General features: G+C 41.4%; 1 protein-coding gene across 1 annotated transcript; it reads left to right on the top strand.

Annotated features, from left to right (window-relative positions):
• Positions 1–4,955: 4,955 nt before the first annotated feature.
• On the top strand, positions 4,956–18,436 carry LOC309562869 (pulmonary surfactant-associated protein D-like; the record flags this gene model as incomplete). The annotated part of the gene is made up of 4 exons (XM_082267187.1): positions 4,956–5,143; positions 6,409–6,534; positions 11,853–11,924; positions 18,057–18,436. Exons 1-4 carry the CDS (start codon positions 4,960–4,962, stop codon positions 18,434–18,436), a joined length of 762 nt encoding a protein of 253 aa, XP_082123313.1. The 5' UTR covers positions 4,956–4,959.
• Positions 18,437–20,198: the final 1,762 nt, after the last annotated feature.

The following is a 20,198-nucleotide window of genomic DNA, read 5'->3' as shown; positions in this document are numbered from 1 at the left end:
AAAAAAAAAAACCCAACACACATAATCACACAGCTGAACCACTAGAGGATGACGGTTTTTTAGATCTAATGAACAGTCAATTGGACCTATGCAAACCACAAACAGACTCCACATTAAATCAAAGCACGATAGACAGATTCACAATCAAACTGAACCAACTACAGGCCTAGATATAATAAATATATCATCTTATGTTCTTACTAAAAATGAAAAGGAAGTTCTCTCCTTAGGTCTTACTTTCTGTCCAATTCAGGAGATGAATCTCTTTGAAATTGTCAAAGATTTAAACCTTTTTGGAAGGAAATTAACTTACAAATATTTATTTGATGAGGAAAGAAAAAAGAGGAAACAGGACCACATACTAAAAGAACAGTGGAAAGATTTTAAAGTAAGGGACTTCAGGGCTCTCAAAGACCTCATGGATCTCCTTGAGGAAAATTAGACCGCTGAACTGTCCTCACAAGCCAGTGGAACAGAACTCCCCAACATAATAACATTTAATGACAATACAATAGAGACATCTACCCTAAGAGGAAAAGACTTGCCAACCCACAAAGTGAAAAAGAAATCAGACAAATTCCCCTCTCTACAGACGAACCCCAACATTGCGGCATTCATAACGCAGGTGACAAAACAAATTGAGGCTATTCAGATACCAAAAAATAGTAAAAATAACCTTACCCAACAGCAAAAACAAGCCCTGTTGTCTCTGAGCACCAACGACAAAATCGTGGTGAAACCCGCCGATAAAGGCGGCAATATTGTCGTAATGGATATGGAACAGTACAGAGACATGTGTTTGAACATTTTAAATAACAGGGAATGGTATAGGCTGATAGAATCAGAAATGGTAAATACACTACAAAAAGATTTTGCTCAGTTACTTTTTAGAGCACAATTTGGAGGCCTCATAGACAAAGATACATACCAGGCGATATATGTCAAAAATCCCAAAGTTCCAACCTTTTATGCGTTACCGAAAACGCATAAAAATTTAAGATCACCCCCGGGTAGACCGATAATATCAGGAATAGGATCATACACAGAGCCAACTAGTCAGTATATAGATCTAATTCTTAGAGAACATGTGACATCCCTGCCATCATATATAAAAGATACTCCAGATCTTCTCAAACGCTTAGAAGGCCTAGTGGTACCACCGGGCACGATTTTGGTGGCCGTTGATATCGAGGCCTTATATAGTAGCATACCGCATACCAGGGGTCTGTCTGTGATAGGGGAATTTTTGTATGAACGCCCCCTCAAACAGAGGGGTTATATTGATTTTATTCTGGAGGCCTTGGCCTTTATTTTGACAGGGAACGCCTTCGTCTTTGATCGCTCCCACTACCTCCAGGTGCAGGGGGTGGCGATGGGGACTTCCTGTGCCCCATCGTATGCCAACCTGTACCTGGGGGGGTGGGAGCGAACCCTTTTCTCAGACGAAGGCCTAGCCCAATTTTTTCCGCATGTCCTCCTCTGGCTCCGCTACATAGATGACGTGTTCATGTTGTGGTCGGGGCCGGAGGAGGACCTGCGGAAATTCCTCAAATCTTTAAACAATAACCAATTCAACTTGAAATTTACCAATCAATGGAGTCAAAAATCCATTCCCTTTCTTGACATCACAATATCCATCACAGAAATAGGAAAAGTAGAGACAACTCTGTATCGCAAACCAACAGCTGGAAACACTGTGCTTCATGCACATAGCTTCCATCCAAAATCACTGGTACAAAGTATACCGTACTCGCAGTACCTGCGACTTCGACGAATATGCTCAAATGATGAGCAGTTCCGTCTGGAAGCAAACAAACTTAGAAGCAGGTTGCGAGCAAGGGGATATACAACCACAACATTACGAAAAGCGTATAACAGGGCATTCCAAAAAACGAGAGAGGAAACTCTCTTTTACAAAAAAGACAAAAATCAAGATGGAAGGGTACGTATTATCACTCCATATCATCGTCAACATCACTTAGTTCGCAATATCCTACAGCAACATTGGTACCTGCTCAAAAATGATAGCATTCTAAGTAAATATGTGAAGGATTATCCAGAGATTACTTTTAAAAAAGTTAAGTCAATCAGGGATAGAGTCATCAGAAGCCACTTTGATGACAAAAGAGGAAAACCAGTTGAGGATATACCAGGTACATGGCGCTGTGGGAATTGCAAATTCTGTGAATGGATCTATGAAAACCAATCATTATACCTACCCAATGGACAACTTCATTCTATAAAACACTATGTTGACTGTCAAACAATAGGCATAGTATATATTATGTTCTGCGATTGTGGCGCATATTATATAGGAAAAACAAAACAAAATTTCTGGCGCCGTATCAAGGACCATATAGGATATGGAAAAAATAATCTTCTGTCCACACCTATTGGAAGACATCTGGGGGTGTATCACAAAAATAATACAAAAGTAGTGAAATTCGAAGCCCTAGAACGTATATTGGAAAACCCGAGAGGGGGGGAATTCGATAAAATTATATTACAACGCGAAGCACGTTGGATTTATTTGTTAAAAGCTACAACAAGCCCAGGGCTAAATGAGGCACTAAGTTTTAAACCTTTTCTTTGAGGGGCTTCTTTGAAGGGCCCCCCTGAGGAATTATTTCCCCCCCCCCCCTCATACGTGAGATAATTCCCCTTCATAGACAGAATAAAATAAGGACCAAAAAAACAACTCTTTGTAGAATGATTTTGGTGTGATAAGAGACATAATAATTATGATGTTGTCTGATTTCCTTTATCTCTCTTTTTCTCCTTTCCTCTCATTGTTATATTATACGATGTATTTGTAGCAATAATATTCTTCTTGACTTCCTGTAAAGAGTCCTAGATATAAGCCATATTCATAATATATAAGTACCCCAAAAAAATCCAATTCAAATGTTGATATATGATGTATATGTAATTTATAACTAAAAGTATTATATATGCCTCAGATAAAAATATGAAATGTTCTCTCATAGAGTGGATATATAGATTATAATATGCAATAAAAATGCGAATGACACAATGTTAATTTGACCCCTCTCTTTTATGCAGAAGCAGTTGTTATAGTGGTCACAGTGATCTCATTTGCAATTAGAGCCATTAAGGACCTATCTGCGTTCAGTGACAGGGCGGCGATGACCCACCCTCCTAGGAGGTTGTTGGTGAGCGCACGTCACTTCCGCGGATTACTCCTGGCCTCATTGACGCTTCCGGCGGGTGGTTTTCCGCCGAGCGTCATGACCGGATGTAAACAAAGGACGCACTTCCGGTCGCGTCCTAAGGTTAGAGATGAAGGCGGGAAAATGACGCACTTCCGGTGCGCGGAGAGCGACAAACAAACACCAGATCACAATTCATTAGGTAATGATCAGGTATATATATACGATATGCACACACATCTTGGACAAGGCGGGACACGAGCAGGCTGATGGAGGCTTCTGGCGCAGTAAGTTTTGTGAGCTCTTTTTGAAACCATCTACCTTTACTTTGGCAATTTAGTCAAACTAATTTAGATATGCTCTTCTATTTAAATCGTCTTAGGAACCCCCCCCCCCTTCTGAACCAGATGGTTATACCTTTTCTATCCCTGGGGCTTATATTCACAAGCAACTTCAGCTGTAATATTCATAATACCATTGCGTTATACTGGAGTATACCCTACTATGTAAGTAACAAATATCTATATATATATACATATATATACATTTACATAGAGGACTTAAATCGAGATATATACTCCTTTATGTGAATATAATCCACTATTATCTGATTACATCCTAGCGGATATACTACAAGACTGGGGGAATTTTTCCAGCTAACCTTACAAGATACCTATACCTACTGCTATGAGGGGACTGGGTCCCAATATGGTCTAATATTAGAGAGAAGGATACAAGGTAAAATGAATCAATTTGTAGACGTAATTACATGTATAGAACCTTGCGGTTTTATATTTTTATGTTTTTGTCTCTCCACTTCTACTGAATGGATAAGACGGAGATATGGGGATATAAATAAATATATACACTACTTCTTTTATTTAGACCTTCATATGATACAGCCAATAGCAGCCTCCATATCACAACTCTGGTCCCAACCTGAATCCTTGATAGATTCCAGTGTGGGAATTGAGGTAAATATAATACAAACTATTACCAATATTTGAGGATACGTAGATAACCTTTTTGAGATTTATATGTTTCCCCTTTGCCCCATATATAACAGGTGGCCTTTTCCATCAGTTTTTGGGCTCTCGCTCTCCCTCCTCGCTTCCCATTTTTCACTATTCTATGATCAATATGATATACTGATACTGATGACCACGGATTACACGGGTTTCTGCATTTTTGAGAGGTGTGTTGTTTTGACTAATAATCTGATAAAAAGATAAGGAATAAAATGTAACATAAAATGCTTTGTACTAATTGCATGTTTCTGTTTCTACTAAAAGAGATAAATTATATTTGCGTCTGAGGTCCAGAAGAAGCTAAGGCGAAACGCGTTGACCTCTTCAGACCACTATCTTAATACTCACAAAGTGTAACTACTACAATATCTGTATATCTAATATTTTGACCTATAGATACGATGAATGTTCTTATTCCTAAAAATATGTATGTCATTGTATAATTTTGTTTCTTGAACTTTTTGTTCCTTTTTTTAAAAAACTTTGGTTAAATAAAAGAATATATGTTTTTTATACCTATGGTAGTTTTTTGCCCACTTAACATGTGCCCTTAAAGTCCACTAAATCTTTATCTCTCTGAGCAAACTTGTTTTGTCTCATGGAGTTCCTTTTTTCTAATTAATAGGATTATGGCACACAAGGGTTAGCTCAACAAAACCCCCCCCCTCTTTTCTATGCTTGTCTGTAGTCATTATTGTGTTTTGGGGATTTTTTTGGCAGTCAGTGACAAACATTTTTCTTTCTCCTTTACAGACTAAAAGATGTGGAATATACAAATTGTGAAGGTTCTTGGTGTTCTTTTGCTCCATGTAGCTTTAGTGACACCAGCCACACAAATGTGCTATGATTCAGATGAGAATGCCTACTCTATTATTACATGTGGAGCTCCTGGAAAGAATGGAAACAATGGGACAGATGGAGAAAGAGGGGAAAAGGGAGAAAGAGGTATGAAGAGAATTATTTTAATGTCCTCAAATGCTTAAACTGTAAAACTGTATGAGGCCAGTTCATAAACAAGCTGCACTTTGTTCCTGCCACCTCCAGGTCCATAAAGCAGTCACCTCCAGGCAGGGCTGGCACTACCTGTAAGGTGACCAAGGCAGCCGCCTAGGGTGCAACTTGGCAGGGGGCACCGGCATCCTGCACCTGGAATCAGTAATGGACTGCCGGCCTGTGTGGCACTCCTCATGCTGTGCCGCCTGAGCGCTACAGCAAGCCCCACTTTGGTGAGGGCTCCAGCATTGCCAAAATCCCCATAGGAAAGCATTGACTAATGCTTTCCTGTGGGGAGGTCTAATGCACGTCACCTGGCGGGGGAGACCTGATGCACAAGGAGAGTAGGCGGAGCCTGACCCTGCGCCGAGGTAAGTCACTGACGGGGTTATAACCCCTTCAGTAACTTTGGATTAGGGGGGTGGGAGGGAGAGAGGGGCACTTAATGAAACGTACAATTTTAACTATATTTTATCAGGCTCATTTATAAAAGTTTGAATCTTTGGGAATCAAAGTGAATGTCACAATAGCCAAATGGGGGAAAACACCTAATTTCAACCAATTGCCAGATTGTGATGTCAAATTGTGGGCTGAGCATATGGGGGGGGCAATTTTTATTTTGCCAGATTGTGATGTCACATCGTGGGCCAAGCATATGGGGGGGGTGGCAAAATCCTTGCACCGCCCCTACCTCCTCATCCATAGACATATAAACTTCCAAATGCATTTAGATGTCACCTCCAGGTCCTTAGAGCAACCATCTCTTGGTCCATAGAACATCCATTTCCATGTCAATAGAACAGCTACTTCCAGGTTAATAAAACATTCACCTCCATGTTCATTAAAACAGCTAACCCCAGGTCCATAGATGACTCCAGGACCATAGAATTGCAATCTCCAGGTTCATAGAGCAGCTATCTCTAGGTGAGGTTTTGTAAAGAAGCTCAATTCGTTTTCATTGCTTCAATTGGGCAGTTTCGCAAATCCCTAACAAGAAGGTTTAGAAAATGCATTAATTTAAAATGTATTTTATAGATGCCTCGAATTGTGAAGTTTAACAGAAGCTGCACAAATTGCATAGACCCAGCTTTATTATTGGGCCAGTCAACAGATCATGTTTGCCTTATGATGTGCTTAAATATACTGTACCTACACCTGTTTGCTTTATTTTTTAAAACATAAACTCTGTCAGTAAATGTATTGACTTGATTAACCAGGGCCAGCAGGACCACAGGGACCTCCAGGACCACAGGGACCTGCAGGGGTTGCTGGACCATCTGGACCAAGAGGAGAACAGGGGTCACCAGGAGCAAAAGGAGAAAGAGGAGACAGCGCAAATGCAGGTAAAAAGAAAGCCCTCTACGAGACCATATAGTATCACCTACAAACCATTTTGTTGAAGATATCAAGATTGGATTGTATAAAATGTCTAGATCATATGAGGGTTTATGTGAAATGGAAGAGGCTCTCTAACTACACATTTCAAATAAATACATTATTCATGTCATCTTTCAATTGAACAATATATAGAAAGGCAGCTGAAATTTTCAACCTCAGGTATAATCAGGTCCATCCTCATTCCAAGATTTTCTGAACTGTGCAAAAACTTACAGTTTTTTTACCTTAAATCAGTCACAGCTTGAATAGAAAAGCCTATCCCATACCAGCATGCTGCAAAATGAGGAGCTTTGTTTATGGCTATAGGTCTGACACAGTAGGGGGCAGGTCAGATTTCTGCAGAAGGTTCCATGCAGGGAGCCAGGAGCCTTCTCCACAGCATACCGGCAGGGGGTAGGCTTTTCTACTCAGGCTGTGGCTGCTTTAGAAAGAAGAGAAACTGTGGAACATATGTTTGTTTACACAATTTACAAAACAGTGAAATTTAATTTATTCCAACGTCCATATCATTTATGAACATATTAAAAATAATTTGTCCCAGGACAAATCTAGACCATTCAGAGAAGGTGCCATTAATCACCACCCTCAGGATGCACTCCTGTAACCGGTCTTCTGTCCAGGTACAAATGATGATCCTTGCCAAAAGACTTTAACCACTTGCTGACTGCTCTATTGCAGTTTTACTGCTACAGGGTGACCACTGTGCGCAGGATCACGTATATACTGTATACGTGATCCTGCACTTCGGGCGGCGGATCGTTCCTCCCTATTGTCCTGCAGTCAGACAGAATGGTGGTGTGTCTATGTAAACATGGCAGATCGCTATTGTGATGGGATGGAAGGCTTGGATCCTGTGCCTCTGCAAAGCAGTGACAAGGATCCATGTCTTCCCCTAGGAAAAGCACCTTCCGCGCTATAGTAAAACACTGATAGAGACAAAGTTAACCCTTTGATCGCCCTTGATGTTAACCCATTTCCAGCCAGTGTTATTAGTACAGTGACAGCTTCATATATTTTAGCACTGATCACTGTATTAGTATCACTAATCCCCAAAAAGTGTCAGTTAGTGTCTGAATGTTCACCGCAATATTGCAGTCCCGTTATAAGTTGTTGATTGCCACCATTACTACTAAAAAATAAATAAATAAATACAAATGAATAAAAATATCCTATAGTTTGTCGACGCTATAACTTTTGCGCATACCAATCAATATATAAGTTTATTGGGATTTTTTTTTTACCAAAAATATGTAGCAGAATACATATTGGCCAAAATTTATGAATAAATTATTTTTTAACCTTTTTTTTTATTGGATATGTTTTATAATAGAAATTAAAAAATATTATTATTTTTTTTTTTAAATTGCCTGTCTTTTTTGTTTATAGTGTAAAAAATAAAAAAACGCAGAGGTCATCAAATACCAACAGGGCATACATTTTATTTGGGTACAGCATCGCACGACCGCGCAATTGTCAGTTAAAATAACGCAGTGCAGTATCGCAAAAAATGGCCTGGTTATTAAGGGGAGTAAATATTCTGGAGGTCAAGTGGTTAATTTGTAAATTAATCGTTTATGTGGTACTGTATCAAATGCCTTAGCGAAATTGAAATATACTGCTAACACAAGCCTTCCGCTATCCAAAATATAGCTTACCTCCTCACGGAATGGTAAAAGGCTGGCAAGAATTTTCTTTTATAAATCCATGTTCGTTAGTACTAATGATACTATTTTCATCAGCAAATTCTTGGTTATGGACCCTTATCATTCCTTCCAGTAGTTTACATACTATTGATGCTATGTGGACTGGTCTGAAGTTCCTAGGTATATATCTCAGCACTTTTTTCAATATGAATACCACATTTGCTTTTCACCAGTCTGCTGGTACCAATCCAGTCAGCAAGGTACCAATCCAGTCAGCAAGCTGGGCTTAAAAATGAGGAATAATGGTCTGACTATACCATGGCTTAGTTCTTTGAGAACTCTTGGGTGTAAGCCATCCTGGTCATTTATTCAAATTAGGTTTAGTCTTTTTTGAACACTGGCTTCTGTCGGCCACATGGGTACATTCAATTAACATTATTTTCTTGTTTATTATACCCCTCCTTTTTTTTTTTTTTTTTTTTTAATGGTGCTTTTGAAGTCATCTTCAACAAGTTCACATGTTATGATATAAGTTGCAATTTATATGTTGCATAATAACTATGAAACTGTTTTTTACATCCATATTTGCAGGAAAAAAATGCACTAAAATGAGTTTTAGCTCATGCACAAACAATTTAATCCCAAATATTTTTGTTCAAACTAAAAGATGGAGCAGTATCAGGTAAATAGGGATGAAATATGTGAACCCTTAAAACTATGTACAGTATCTCACAAAAGTGAGTACACCCCTCACATTTTTGTAAATATTTTAGTATATCTTTTCATGTGACAACACGGAAGAAATTACACTTTGCTACAATGTAAAGTAGTGAGTGTACAGCTTGTATAACAGTGTAAATTTTCTGTCCCCTCAAAATAACTCAACACACAGCCATTAATGTCTAAACCGCTGGCAACAAAAGTGAGTACACCCCTAAGTGAAAATGTCAAAATTGTGCCCAATTAGCCATTTTTCCTCCCCGATGCCATGTGACTTGTTAGTATTACAAGGTCTTAGGTGTGAATGGGGAGCAGGTGTGTTACATTTGGTGTTATCGCTCTCACTCTCTCATACTGGTCACTGGAAGTTCAGCATGGCACCTCATGGCAAACAACTCTCTGAGGATCTGAAAAAAGAATTGTTGCTCTACATAAAGATGGCCTAGGCTATAAGGAGATTGCCAAGACCCTGAAACTGAGCTGCAGCACGGTGGCCAAGATCATACAGTGGTTTAACAGGACAGGTACCACACAGAACAGGCCCCACCATGGTCGACCAAAGAAGTTGAGTGCTCAGCGTCATATCCAGAGAAATATGGGAAATAGACATATGAGTGCTGGCAGCATTGCTGCAGAGGTTGAAGGGGTGGGGGGTCAGCCTGACAGTCCCCAGACCATATGCTGCACACTGCATCAAATTGGTCTGCTTGGCTGTCATCCCAGAAGGAAGCCTCTTCTAAAGATGATGCAAAAGAAAGACCGCAAACAGTTTGCTGAAGACAAGCAGACTAAGGACATGGAGCCATGTCCTGCGGTCTGATGAGACCAAAATAAACGTATGTGTTTCAGATGGTGTCAAGCGTGTGAGGAAGCAACCAGATGAGGAGTACAAAGACAAGTGTGTCTTGCCTACAATCAAGCATGGTGGTGGGAGTGTCATGGTCTTGGGATACATGAGTGCTGCCGGCACTTGGGAGCTACAGTTCATTGAGGGAACCATGAATGCCAACATGTACTGTGACATACTGAAGTAGGGCATGATCCCCTTTGTGCAGAGACTGGGCTGCAGGGCAGTATTCCAACATGATAACAACCCCAAACACACCTCCAAGGTGTGTTTGGGGTTGCCTTGCTAAAGAAGCTGAGTGTAAAGCCGATGGACTGGCCAAGCATGGCTCCAGACCTACACCCTATTGAGCATCTGTGGGGCATCCTCAAACGGAAGGTGGAGGGATGCAAGATCTCTAACATCCACCAGCTTCGTGATGTCGTCATTGAGGAGAGGACGAGGACTTCATTGGCAACCTGTGAAGCTCTGGTGAACTCCATGCCTAAGAGGGTTAAGGTAGTGCTGGAAAATAATGGTAGCAACACAAAATATTGACACTTTGGGCCCAATTTGGACATTTTCACTTATGGGGTGTACTTACTTTTGTTGCCAGTGGTTTAGATATTAATGGCTGTGTGTTGAGTTATTTTGAGGGGACAGCAAATTGACACTGTTATACAAGCTGTACACTCACTGCTTTACATTGTAGCAAAGTGTAATTTCTTCAGTGTTGTCACATGAAAAAATATAATAAAATATTTACAAAAATGTGAGGGGTGTAATCACTTTTGTGAGATACTGTATGCCCGTGAAATGGCAAAAAATGGAGTTACCCAAAATTATCAATAGGGCGACGCTTTAAATGCCTTTATAGCTTGTCAGTTTAGAGTTAACCATAAATGAACTACCTTGAATTATTGCTCTATCTCCGGAGTGTGTGGTGATATATAACACGTTTAACCTCTTCAGACATACTAGAAAGGCATATTATAGAATAAGTAGATATAATGTATTTTTTCAAATTTAATTTTTTTAATCTCTTGCCATATATGGGGCCTCTCGGCAGGTGGGCTTTAATGCCATAGAGGCCGTTTATATGCAGCCCCATGTAAACACTTTTCTGAGCTGAGGGCATGTGCCCTGTGTGCTCCCAGCACAGTCACTGGTGGGAACCGGAAAGCTCCTGATGCATACATTTAATCGGGAGCTTTACACTCATATGACTGCTGTAACAGCCAATCACAGTGTCCACATGACCCAAATGCCTACCTCCACCACCCAGCATTTGGTAGCTCTTAACGGGGAGGCGGTGAAAGACAGGGGTTCATTTTATGGTGAATTTGAAAAACAAATACATGTTAAATTACCACAGCACATGGATTGCGTGATTAACCAAGCATCAGAGTGGTCATGTGGGAGGAAGAGGGGTGAGTTACATGCTTCCCCATAACTGGAACTCTTGGGTAACTCTGGGCAAATTAAGCAGTTGGGAAAGAAGAGAGTGCAAAATGTAGACTTTTGCATGGCCCTGCGTTTTTTCCTAAAAGTAAACCCAAGCCAAAACCAAGGCTATAAAGCAGAAGGCCATTGCCACCTACATTTACTTTTCAAAAGCTTCAAAAGCCACCCAGGAAGTGCAAAAACACGAGGAGCTCAATCATGCAACTAGTGACTGTGGTTCTGAAATGGGAATTTCCCTGTCTCCTTCACCATGCTATTGGTCCTTCAATACGATTAATGGCTTTATATATATATTATTTTAATAATATGTAGAAGGCAGGACTGGGCAGGTCAGAGCTCCCATAACTGAGTTTCCTCTGGTTTTTGGGCCCTCAGGGAGCTTGGAAATACCTCATTGTATTCTCAGGCTCCTCTAGGTGAATGATTTTTAGTCTTGCTATAATTTAACCTCCTTTACATGGAGTATAGGTTTACTGTAATATGCATTCCTTGGCTTTAAAGAATATAGCAAATACATAGTACCCACTGAATGTGTTTTACCTCTAGGCTTAAAAAATAAGTAACTTATGTTGTGAGTTCTAAGTGTACTAATTGACTTCTCTTTTCTTAGCACTTGAAGATCTTAAAAAGCAAATCTTGAATTTGGAAAAACGACTTCAATCATTAGAACAGCAGGGCAAAGGTAAGCTTGATGCTATAAATCAGCGTTTCACAACCTGGGTTGCCATCTGGGTTCCCCTGGGCTGCCAAAAGCATGAGACACAATTTTCACTGGTTCCATTAGGGTGAGGGGATCTTATAATGGGGAAACTCTGTGGTGATGGGAAGATTCTGATGTGAGAGAGGACTCTGTCATGGGGGTACTGAGTACTCTGATGTGATGAGGGGCTCTTGTTTAGAGGAGAGACTTTAAAGTGATGGGGGGGGGGGTATCAGATGCATTGGGGGGGACTTTGATATTTAGGGGACTCTGACATGCAGGAGGGACCTCTGCCATGATTGGGGCCTCTGACGTGAAGGAAAGACCATCAAGGTCGCTGTGTGTATTGTCCCAGTTCAGGTTTCCCATCGGTAAGTCATACTTTACACATTTTAGAATGGTGTGCTTAAAGGTTTTGCAATTTTATAAAGGGGTTCTGTGACTGAAAAAGGTTGAGGAATACTACAATAGATTAGGATTAACCATGACCACACTATGGAAATAGCAGACTTGGGAACTAAACATAAGGGTGGTGGGAACCCTCATACTAGGTACAACAGGTGCGCAGATCCAGGGATATCAAGAGTACAGCGATAGAAGGGACTGTCTTGGGGTAAACTCTTCATCATTCAAGAACTAAATATCACTTTTGAGTGGACTGACCCTTTAAGTTACCAATGGGTCTCAGTCTTAAAAAGTCTAAAAAAAAGGGTGCCTTCTCTCCACCAGCTGGCAATTTCAAGCTCAAGCCTGAAAGAGGCTGGAAATTATCTGGAAAAACCAGAAGATCTTAGCTTAGTCTGTTTGTGGACTGTGCATTTTCTGCCCAAGTGTAAGAAACAGGTGTGACCAGAAATGTGTGGACTTCCACAGAGAATACCAGGCACAAGTAAAATGTAAAATAATGTAATTTATTAAGAATAGGTAGATAACATAAATATACACACACCTCCAATATACCAGAACCGGTATAAATCAAACCAGAGAATGTTATAAGTGAGTGAAAACACATTGAACGACTACCCAAACAAAGTAAATACAGATAGCTGGATATGAGAAGCATAGTCGGAGTAAGAGCCAGGGTCATAAAGGGGAGATCAGGCAGAGGGAGCTGGGAGCAAGCCAGGACAGGGAGATGGTAAGCAGGAGAAGGAACAAGCAGGCAGGTAAGGAATCAGGCTGCAGGATTAGGGTTCAGGATGCAGAAATGCAAGAACGCAGGTCAGGGGCACACGGAACACACACCAATGCAAAGAGGAAAAGCATAGGCAGGGCTTAATTATACTTCCAGCAATGAACTGATGCCTGATTACCATGAGCTGCTGGCTGCTGAGAGACACCCGCTGGTGGACACCAGAACTGCAGCCTATAGGTCTGGGAGCCACAGTGCAACCAGCAGGTAAACCCTTTCCTGACAGTTCCCCCCCTCTAAGGAGCGGCCTCCGGACACTCCAAATAGCCATAGCTGAAAGAGTCCATAAAACATAATCATCTGTTGAACAAGTCCGGAGGAAAAGTTTCTCCTAGGCTGAAAAAGTGCCAGGTTTCAAGTGAGATGCCCTGTTGCCAAGATCTATCAATGGGCAAAGTGTCCCACCACCTGGGTCAGGAGACTGACTGGGTACCCCACAGTTGGGGTCAAGCAACTGGCTGGGTTTCCTGTTGGCCAGATACTCAGAGATGTATAACATTCGATATGCAAAGTCATTCAAAGCAGCAGTTACCCCAATGCTGGGGTCCCAAAGGTTATCTGCAAACTTTGCCCTGGGGTCATGTGACAATACCTAAACTCCGACACCAAAGTGTCCCGTCATAACAATGTAGCTTGCTTGGTTTCCAGGACTCACTCTGCACATCAACAACCACCTGGGTCTCTCTAAAGCACTGGTTACCCAACCTGGGTCCTCCAGGGCTCCTGGAGCTGTGGCAATCGCATCCGGATTATGGCAAGGCACAGATGGTACTCTGCCATTCTCTGGGAGCTCACCACAACCAGGGCCATAGAGGCAAATGCAGCTTCCAGGTACCGAGGGTATGTCCGGACCACTAGGCTTTGGCACCATAGGAGCAATACACTGCCAGAGGGACTCAATCGAGGCAACCATAAAACTAATCTCAGGCCAAGCAGGTAACCCATACATGGCACGTTAAGACTCAGACCCATTAGCAGGTGGACACTTAACCTTTGCATTAAAATTCAGCTGAGCAACATGCAAAGAAACAATGGAATATTGCTAAGCAGTATATACAAAGGCATTAAAACCTGTCTGGGTGGCAGGTAGAAGATTAGAGGCAGGCTGGACATCAAGCATCGCATCATCAGAGGCAGGGCAGGCTGATCATTATACAGCTGACCAAAAAAGGCAGGCACAGGGCCATCAAAGGCAGGCAGGTCATCAGGCACAGGGCCATCAGAGGCAAGCAGACTGTCCGGCACAGGACCACCAGAGGCAGAAGAGCCATTAGGCATGGGATCAGAGGCAGGCTGAACATCAAGCACAGGACCATCAGGCTGGACAATATGGTATCAGATCATCAGAGGCAGGCGGTTTTGTCAGGAGCCATGGAGCCAAACTGGACAGTGGACAAAGAACCAGTAACGCCAGGCTGGATAGCGTGAGACATAGCAATGAAGTTAAGCTGGGTCCCTGGAACATAGGCTGGATGCAGGTTGGCTTGCAGAAAGGGGCAAGGGTCACACCTGGCCAAATGAGGAAGTCTGTCCAAAGGATGGACAGATGTTCAAAGGTTTTGAACCAAGGCAACTGCAGTAGAGTGAGACAAGCTAACTGAAAGTCCTGAATATAAAAAGTAGAAAGCATGGGCTATACCAGGGTAACAGGTATGGTGGCAGAGTGGAGCAGATCGGCTGGCGTGGAGGTAGACTGGAGCAGATCAGCCAGTATAGAGGTAGACTGGGGCAGATCAGCTGGCATAGAGGTAGACTGGAGCAGATCAGCTGGCATAGAGGTAGACTGGAGCAGATCAGCCAGTATAGAGGTAGGCTGGAGCAGATCGGCTGGCGTGGAGGCAGACTGGAGAAGGTCAGCTGGCATGTAGGCAGGAGTGGATATTGGCAGAATTGCGTGAGTTGGAAAAAAACTTCAGTTTCTTCTTGGGTTTAGGCACTAAAGTTCTGCTTGTGATTGCAGGGCTGTGAGCAGGGGGTGCAGCTGATGGAAGAGAAGAACTGAGGGATGGTGAAAAGAAGGGAGCAGCTGCTAAGGAAGATTTCTGAGGGGTTGCCGCAGGCAACGGAAGCAAGGTATTCTTCAACAGGTTAAAGTCAGGGTAGGTGCAGCGAGTGGAAACAGGGTACTGACATATAGTTGGTAGCAGGGAATACTGGTCTGCTACTGTGGTTGAGTGAAATATATCCCATCAGCAGTTAGAGCAGTCCTGTGACTTCTATCAGTGTCAGGTTAAACCTTGTAGGAGGAGCTTTCATTCTCCCCTGATTGTCCTATGAGTCTGCAGGACCCCTGATCCTCTGTCTGGACAGTGCTGATTGGCCCTGTGTTGATCATTTTCACTCTCCCAAGAAAAAAAAACTCTCTAGCAATACACACTAAACTGAGAATGTGCGGAGTACCTCCAAGGCTCTGTTCTATAAGGAGATGGTTTGGGGACTGTGGGAGGATCAGAGAAGACAGAAACAAACAGCCTTTTTACACAATGCAGAGGAAAAAACCCATAGGTTCCACAGTGAGTATAACAAGCATACTTTACTGAATACACAGACTGGTTTACTGTTGTGGCTTTAGTAACACTTTAAAGAAATAAGCCGAATCATCCAATAACCATACCAGCGATTCCGTCTGAGCCATACTAAAGGGAGGAGAAAAGTCATTACGGCCTTTAGGAATACTGGACAACGTCAACTCTGCACAGACTTGAATCAATGGCTGAACATCACCAAACAACATTCTGCCCTGATCAACTAGGGAATGAGCAAGATGAATAGATTCTAACAGTTGATATCTGGCTCGATCCTTCAGGTCAGGACTGGCCTTGCTGATATGTCAGAAACAGGTGTGACCAGAAATGTGTGGACTTCCACAGAGAATACCAGGCACAAGTAAAATGTAAAATAATGTAATTTATTAAGAATAAGTGGATAACATAAATATAAACGCACCTCCAAAATACCAGAACTGTATGAGTCAAACCAGAGAATCGAATAGGTGAGTGAAAAAATACTGAACAACTGCACAAGCAGAGTACACTATATTACCAAAAGTATTGGGACACCTGCCTTTCCACGCACATGAACTTTATTGGCATCCCAGTCTTAAGCCTCGTACACACGTGCAGATTGTCGGCCGAAAAGATTCGGCCGACGACCGATCGGCCGATTTTCGGCTTGTTAGTATGATGCTTCCGACAGCCGACAGCGCACTTTCGGCCGAACAGAATCTGTCGTGCAAGCATTAAAATTTTTGTATGCCGACACCAGAACGGCCGATTGTTTGCCAGTCAGTACAGAATTCGGCCGACAGACAGCAGATTTGCAAGACTGGGCATGCTCAGAAAAGAAAAAAGACAAGGAAAGTTAACCATCACATGACATCACTTCTGCAGTCGGCTGTTGTTGGCCGACAATATTCGTGTGCAGTCTTTAGCAGTTTTCAACAGACACGACAGACCTTGGACAAAAGACGGCCGATCATTCGGCCGACGATCGGTACGTGTGTACGGGGCTTTAGTCCGTAGGGTTCAATAATGAGTTGGCCCACCCTTTGTAGCTATAACAGCTTCAACTCATCTGGAAGGCTGTCCACCAGGTTTAAGAGTGTGTCTATGGGAATGTCTGACCAAAGCACATTTGTGAGGTTAGGCACTAATGTTGGAGAGAAGGCCTGGTTTGCAGTCTGCTCTCTAATTCATCCCAAAGGTTTTCTATCAGGTTGAGGTCAGGACTTTGTGCAGGCCAGTCAAGTTCCTCCACATCAATCTCACTCATCCATGTCTTTGTGGACCTTGTTTGTGCATTGGTCAAAATCATTTGGTTCAGATGGGATTATGATGTGGGGTTACTTTTCAGGGGTTGGGCTTGGCCCCTTAGTTCCAGTGAAGGGAACTCTTAAGGTGTCAGTATACCAAGACATGGCCTGACTGGCCTGCACAGAGTCCTAACCTCAAGCTGATAAACAACTTTGAGATGTATTAGAGGGCGGACTAAGAGCCAGGCCTTCTCTCCAACATCATTGCCTATCCTCACAAATGCACTTCCTGGAAGAATGGTCAAAAATTCCCATAGACACACTCCTAAACATTGTGAACAGCCTTTCCAGAAGAGTTGAAGCTGTTATAGCTGCAAAGGGTGAGCCAACTCAATATTGAACCCTATGGACTAAGACTGGGATGCCATTAAATGTGGGTGTAAAAGCAGGTGTCCCAATACTTTTGGTAATATAGTGTATATACTGGATATGGGAAGCTTAGTCGTTGTCAGAGCCATGGTCATACACGGGAGATCAGGCAGAAGGAGCTGGGAGCAAGCCAGGACAGGGGAAGGGTAAACAGGAAAAGGAAAAAGCAAGCAGGTAAGGGATCAGGCTGCAGGTCATTGGTTTATGGCAGGTAAGGGATCAAGAATTCAGGAACGCAGGTCAGGGGCACATAGCACAAACTCCAAGGCAAAGAGGAAAAGCATAGGCAGGGCTTAAATACACTTCCAGCAACAAGCAGCAGGTGATGCCTGATTACCATGAGCTTCTGGTGGTGGGGAGACACCCACTTGTGGACATCGGAATTGCAGCCTATAGGTCTGGGTGCCACAGTGTCACCAGCAGGTGGACTCTTTCCTGACACCATGGTCCACCTCTCCCAACCCACTATATTCCAGAACTTATTGGAATGCAAGGGAAAGCAGTCAAACCTGTAGGCAGCAGAACCCATAACAGTCAGAAGTAATCAAATCCTGCTTCACTGGCTACAAAGAGCCAAAAAAAAAACCCTGAAATTTACCTAAATCTATTAGCCACCTAACTATGAGGGTGCTACATAGGTAATCTTTCAGGAAAGAATATATTTTATTTATGAAGCAACAAAAGTACAGTTCAATTATGAAATAGGTTTCTTTTCTTATCTCTTTTCCTCTTCTTGTTTCAGGTTTACCAAAGGGACAGCGAGCTACAAGTGGTGACAAAATCTATATTTCAGATGGTACTATAGACACCTATGATGAAGCCATAAATATTTGTAAAAAAGCTGGAGGTACGCTGGCCACACCACGTAACTCAGCAGAGAATAATGCTATTTTTACCCTCACCAGCCCTTATGGCCCACGTGCAATCCTTGGTATGAACGATAAAGAGACACCGGGAACTTTCAAATATCTCAACGGTGTGGTTATCTCATACAAGAACTGGGATTTGGGAGAACCTAATGATCATAGAGGAATAAAGGAGGACTGCGTGGAGATGTGTGAAAATGGAAAATGGAATGACTACCCCTGTGAACATAAAAAACTAGTAATTTGTGAATTCTAAATCCTCCGAAATTTCATGGCCCTACCCTTTGTGATTATGGATCTGGCGAAGCTTTCAGCTTCTGAAGTGACCCTGTCTACTTAAATTACCAATGCACCCCAACTTTTGTTTTTTTCTTATATTCATCTTCTCTTAACTTACCTTCTGAAGGAAGCCTTATGTAATATCCAATATGGCCTGGTTGGAGCTTACACAAAGCTTAGGACTCTCCTCCCAATCTGGGGCTTTGTGACTGGTTGCATACCCAATGGGTGGAAAGGAGGCGAGTCCCAGGCTCCCAAATACCTAGACATATGAAGTATTACTTCATATTAGTAAAGCTTTGTGTTACTAAACATTCACAAAAATTACCTAAAAAGGAATAAAAGCATTTTCAAAAACTTTATTTTTTTTTATCTATGAACATAATAAACAAAAGAAGGTATGCAAGTTTGCAGATCCGGGTCCTGGTTCTCAAATGTCCATGCTTGTTCTAGATCGGAAGCTCAGAAAGTACTAGAACCAGAGGCAGCCAGGCCAGGATTTTTCTAAAGGATGTGGGCAATGGATGTTTTTATATTTCTATCAGTGCATGCTTCCTTTAACATCATCCCTACAAGGCTCAGATTCTCTATTCCTTAAATCATTATCAAATATAATCCATTTTTAGAAATGCGGGTATTAATTTATCTGATTTTCTAAAAAAAAAAATATCTTTGATTATATGAAAAATAATATAAAATAAAATAATAATAATAATAATAATAAATATATAAAAAAAATATATATTATCTACTTCAATACCAGAAACTGTACCTCCTTCCTGCCCAGGTCAATTTTCAGCTTTCAGCGCACTCACACTTTGAATGACACAACGATGTAACCCTCACCTCTGGATTTTTATTTTTTTGCTAAGTAAATGAAAAAAGACCAAAAATTAATAAAAAAAAAACATGTTTTTCTTTGTTTCTGTTATAAAATTTTGCAAATGAATAAACTTTCTTCTTGAATTTAGACCAAAATGTATTCTCCTGCATTTCTTTGGTGACAATTACCCAAATCAGTGTAAGTTAGTTATAGAGTCTACAAACTATGGAATATATCTGAAAATTGATCAATCTTGATGCACTGAAGGCCAATCTTATTTCTTGTGGCCCAAAAATGCCAGAAAATTACAAATATCCCCCAAATTACCCTTTTTTGGAAAGTAGACAGTCCAAAGTATTTAGTAAGAGGCATGGCGAGTTTTTTGAAGTTGTCATTTTTTGTCATCATAAGTTTTTGGAAAATTAAGAAAATACATTGTTTTTTAATATACTGTCACCAGTGAAGTACAGCCCCATCATATAATAGGATACTGACTGGTGACAGTGCAAAAAAATAAAATAAATATATTTTTTTCTTTTTTTCTTTTTTATCTTTTTAATTATATTTTTTACATTTTTTTTTAAAAACTATTTTTCTTAACACACTTTGATCAAAGCAATATAAGGTTACTATAGTAACAGGAAGTGATTTATTTTTTTTACACATTATGTTTGCATATAGCAGTGCATGCTATATGAAATCATTTTACTGAATGAAATCAATTCATTCAGTTTCCTTTGTTGTGATTATCTGTGATTGGTCAAAGCTAATCACATGGTACAGATGGACTGTGATTGGCCCAGTCTGTACCATGTAATTACACTCACCAATCAAAGCTAGCAACACAATTGTATACAATGGATTGCTTGAAAGGAAGCCATTCATTGTTTACAACTGTCATGTGACCTGCTGTGAT

The sequence above is a fragment of the Pelophylax lessonae genome (assembly GCF_965119305.1).
Source record: "Pelophylax lessonae genome assembly, chromosome: 9".
In the NCBI taxonomy this organism is placed as follows: Eukaryota; Metazoa; Chordata; class Amphibia; order Anura; family Ranidae; genus Pelophylax; species Pelophylax lessonae.
This window is presented reverse-complemented; position numbering and strand designations above follow the sequence as displayed.